This window comes from Priapulus caudatus, unplaced genomic scaffold (genome assembly GCF_000485595.1).
Source record: "Priapulus caudatus unplaced genomic scaffold, Priapulus_caudatus-5.0.1 Scaffold1708, whole genome shotgun sequence".
NCBI classification, from domain to species: Eukaryota; Metazoa; Priapulida; class Priapulimorpha; order Priapulimorphida; family Priapulidae; genus Priapulus; species Priapulus caudatus.
Window position 1 is genome coordinate 56,299 of NW_014578769.1, and position 4,408 is coordinate 60,706.

Genomic DNA, 4,408 nt, shown 5'->3' on the forward strand with positions numbered 1-4,408 from the left:
AGGAGGAATAGGTAGAGAGGAGGAGGGGAGGAGGGGAGGAGGGGGAGACGGTAGGTGGAGGGGAAGGATAAGGAGAGGGAGACTAGGTGGAGGGGAATAGGGAGAGGGGGAGAGGAACAAGTCGAGAAAATTCTCGTCCTTACTGCTCACCTGCAACCACGAGAATATGATGAGAAAGAGGAGGAGGACGGGGGAGGTAGAGGGAGAAGAAGGGAGGAGGGAAGGAGGGGGAAGTGGAGGGGAGGGGAGGTAGAAGGGAGAGGGACAGGTCGAGAAGATCCTCGTTCTTACTGCTCACCTGCAACCACAAGAACATGAAGAGGAGGGGGAAAGAAGGTGGAGGGGGGAGGAAGAGAGAGAGAGAGAGAGAGAGAGAGAGAGAGAGAGAGAGAGAGAGGAGGAGGGAGGAGCAGGTGGGGAATAGAGGACGTAGAAGGCGAGAGGGGCGAGGGCGGAGATGAGGGGTGGAGGGAGGAGAAGAGGGGTAGTAGAGGAGAGGGGGAGAAGTAAGTGGAGGAGGGAAAGAGGAGGCTAATGGTGACAGTCGAGAAATCCTCGTCCTCATCCTTACTGCTCATTTGCAACCAGTGAATGGACAGGTGGCCGTTCTACAAAGGTGTCCTGTCTACAAGCAGCTGCTCGGAATGGAACAGGTCGCCGTTCTCCAATAGGTTGTTTCTCTAACGGGATGGCATTACAGGACGCATTACATGAGGGATGAGTACGCCTCGGCCCATGCGTGCTACATACGGTTCGCAGTTGAGGCATCGTGTCTCGTTGGTGAGCGTTCCTTGAAAGATCTCGTGCACCCAGGTCGGCTCCGGCTTACTGCCCGCCTCCACGTTGTTGGAGATGTTCGTCTTCGCCTTGCCATTCTTGTCCTGCTTGCTCTCGGCTGCGCAAGTGCCGGTGTGAACACTGCAGAACGGACAACGCTTAATGCAGGCGGTTAGAAGTGAGCGTCGATTCAACAGGGGGGCAGACGGACAACGGTTAATGCAAGGCGGTTAGAAGTGAGCGTCGGTTCAACAGGGGGCAGACGGACAACGGTTAATGCAAGGCGGTTAGAAGTGAGCGTCGATTCAACAGGGGCAGACGGACAACGGTTAATGCAAGGCGGTTAGAAGTGAGCGTCGATTCAACAGGGGGCAGACGGACAACGGTTAATGCAAGGCGGTTAGAAGTGAGCGTCGGTTCAACAGGGGNAGTTACGAGCAAGCATTGATTCAACAGCGGCCAGACGGACAACTGTTATGCAAGGCGGTTATAAGAGAGAGTAACTCTGTAACCACAGAGTTGCTCTTGGCTACAAGGCAGGAAGATGCATGCAAGGTGGTTACAGCAACGAGCGTCGATTCATCAGGGGGAGGAGGGAGGTGATTGTCAAACACGTAAACAGCTTGCGATATCGGGGAGAAGGTGTTGTGTGTGTGTAGGGGAACCCCAAGGACCAGGCACGTGCAGCGCACACTGTACGACGAGTACGAGCAATATATATATATATATATATATATATATATATAGAGAGAGAGAGAGAGAGAGAGNCTCCCTCCTCCTCCCCTCTCCTCCTCCTCCCTGCTCCACCACCTCCTCCTCCCCCACCTCCTTCTCCTTCTCCTCCTCCTCATCCACCCCTCCTCCCTCCTCCTCAACCTCCTCCTCCCCTCTCCTCCTCCTCCTTCCTACCGTTCTCCTTGCGCAGCCGCGCGATGAACTTCTTGGGTGCGAGCGTGCCGACGCGTTTCTTCTGCGTCGCGATGCTGTAGAAGAGGTCGGCGAGGCAGGTGAGCAGTGTCTCCTTGTTGCGCTTCTGCGACGCCTTGTAGGCGAGCACCTTCTCCCGGAACGGCTTGCAGAAGTAGAGCGCCTGCAGCACCGAGTTGCAGTAGCACGTGTTGCCGAACTGCAAGCATTGGGAAGCGATGAGGAGGATAAGCTATGAGGATGAGAAGCCATGAGGAGGAGGGAGAGGAGGAGGGGAGGAGGGAGAAGAGGGGGAGGAGGAAGAAGAGGAAGAAGAGAGATCGGAGGGAGGAGGGATAAGAGGAAGAAGGTAAAGGAGGGGTATCAGGAGGGGAGGAGAAGGAAAAGGAGGAGGAAGAAGAGGTGGAGGAGGAAGAAGAGGAGGAAGAGAGATAGGAGGGAGGAGGGATAAGAGGAAGAAGGTGAAGGAGGGGTATCAGGAGGAGAGGAGGAGAAGGAAAAAGAGGAGAGAAAGGAGGAGGAGAGGAGGGGGAGGAGGAGAGAGGATGAGGTGCAGAAGTAGAGCGCCTGCAACACCGAGTTGTAGTAGCACGTGTTCCCGAACCGCAAGCATTGAGAAGCCATGAGGATGAGGAGAAAGAGAAGGATAGAAGGAGGGGAGGAGGGATAAGAGGAGGAGGAGGAGGAGGAGGAAGAAGAGAAGGAGGTGATGAGAAGGAGCAGGAAGAGGAGGAGGAGGAGGAAGAGGAGAAGGGTGAAAGTGAAAACGAGAGTAAGGAAGACTCATAGCATGCGCAAACACGCACGCACGCACCAAAGTAAAAAATACACGGGAGAGAATAGCGATGAGCTCTTCAAACCTCCGAAATCGCTTCCGTGAGGCTCAAAATAGCTCCCTTAAAATTTTTGATGAAAGATATTTTTTCCATAGACTTTTGAAAAAGAGCTCCCGTGAAAAAAAAGTAATTTTTTCCCTGGCACGCACGCATGGTCAACCTACACGCACACTTATGAACACAGATGCTCGTTACATATATATAGTCTCGTTCACAAGCCCATGCGCATTAGACTGAAAAAAACACCTAAAAAACAATCTGATACAACAATACTTTTCCCACACGTGACAAAAAACACACATGATGAATGCGGGACCTTTCCTTGTCACCACACACTCTCTTCTCATCACACCCTCGCTCTCTTATCGCAGCCAGCACACATCAGTAATTATAAATCTCTCACAAACACACCGCATTGCACCTCCGCGGGGTTCAATCAGCAGGGTGCGAAATTAACGGGAGTCCGGAGTCAAATACTCCTTGATTTACTGACGGACTCCCTTATATGACATATGCAGGAGTCCGTGTGACTCCCTGAAAATTCTGCCATACTATACTAACTAGTTCGTTCCAGAGGACGGCCTCGCGGAACCGTATTTTTTCAGCAAATGTCCAAAGAAAATTTGGCAGACGTGCATCGCATGAATCTTCAAAAATAGGCACGTGTTATTGTTAATATCTTTAATTTCGAACTTCAGACTGCGGACTCCATCATTTTGCTACGGACTCCCTCTTTTTGCGGGTAGGGAGTCCGTTGGACTCCTGTGTTTAAAAGTTAATTTCTACCCCTGAATCAGCGTATTAATTATCGCCAACAATGCTGCGCGACACCACGTGGGGAAAACAATGGCGGCGATGGCGGCGGCGCACAGGGAAAACAATGGCGGGAAACACGGCAGCGTGAGGGAAAAACAATAGCGGCAAACGTGGCGGCGCGCGGGGAAAAACAATGGCGGCAAACGTGGCAGCGCGCGGGGAAGATGGCGGTGAACGTGGCAGCACGCTGGGAAGATGGCGGTGAACGTGGCGGCACGCTGGGGGGAGGCGCACGTCGACGGACGGTCTTGTGACGGGCTTTGTGAACGCTGGTAATTAACGTTGCTTCAGCGTCCGCCGCTCTGGCGTTGTAACGTATCCGTGTAAGATAGAGTAACTAATTAGTGATTAATTATTATTTAATATTTAAATAAATAATAAAACTCGCGTGTTGCTTGTTGCCGATGTGAAGACGTGAGGTATTGATTCTTCTTCTTCTTCTTCTTCTCGGGTCACTACACTACACTCGACCTAGCCACTGCAGCACACAGGACCTTGAACGGTGGTTAAAAACCTCAAGGTCTCTCCCCCACCTCAAGGTCATTGATGTGAGATATACCCCTCTCTTTCGCGCTCTCTCCCTCCGCCTTCAATCTTCCTCACCTACTCTCGCTCTCCCCCTCTCTCTCTCTCCTCTATAACTTCCTCCCTCTCCGCCCTCATACTCTTTACCCTTTACTCCACCCTCCACCCTCTCTTTCTTTCTCTTCCCTTCCCGTCTCTCTCTCCCTCTCTCTTTCGCTCTCTCTTGCCCCCTTTTATCGCGCCTCCTTCTCTCCCTCTCTCTTTCGCTCCCCCTCGCTTCCCCTTCCCCCTCTCTCCCCCTATCACACTTATCGATAGCCTAATACTTCCATAACGTCCGTAATGCCCGCAGTAGAGACTGCACATTTCCATGAAAACGGAAAATGGACGGAAATCATGGAATCACCCCCTCTGAAACGGAATCACCATAACCTCCCAAAACACAAAAATAACCTTTAAAACAGCTCAAATCAGTCCCAACACACACAAAATTATTATGAAAACTTATCTTACATTCATCACTTTAA

General features: G+C 51.8%; 1 protein-coding gene across 1 annotated transcript in view; it reads right to left on the minus strand.

The window, feature by feature from the left end:
- LOC106817378 (ubiquitin carboxyl-terminal hydrolase 46-like) overlaps positions 1-4,408 on the minus strand; it is a 35,687-nt gene that overhangs the window by 7,733 nt on the left and 23,546 nt on the right. The window contains exons 3-5 of the mRNA XM_014822041.1: positions 1,687-1,903; positions 1,282-1,306; positions 751-918 (exon numbers count right to left, since the gene is read on the minus strand). Coding sequence (XP_014677527.1) covers positions 751-918; positions 1,282-1,306; positions 1,687-1,903 — 410 coding nt within the window. The remainder of the gene's footprint in view (positions 1-750; positions 919-1,281; positions 1,307-1,686; positions 1,904-4,408) is intronic.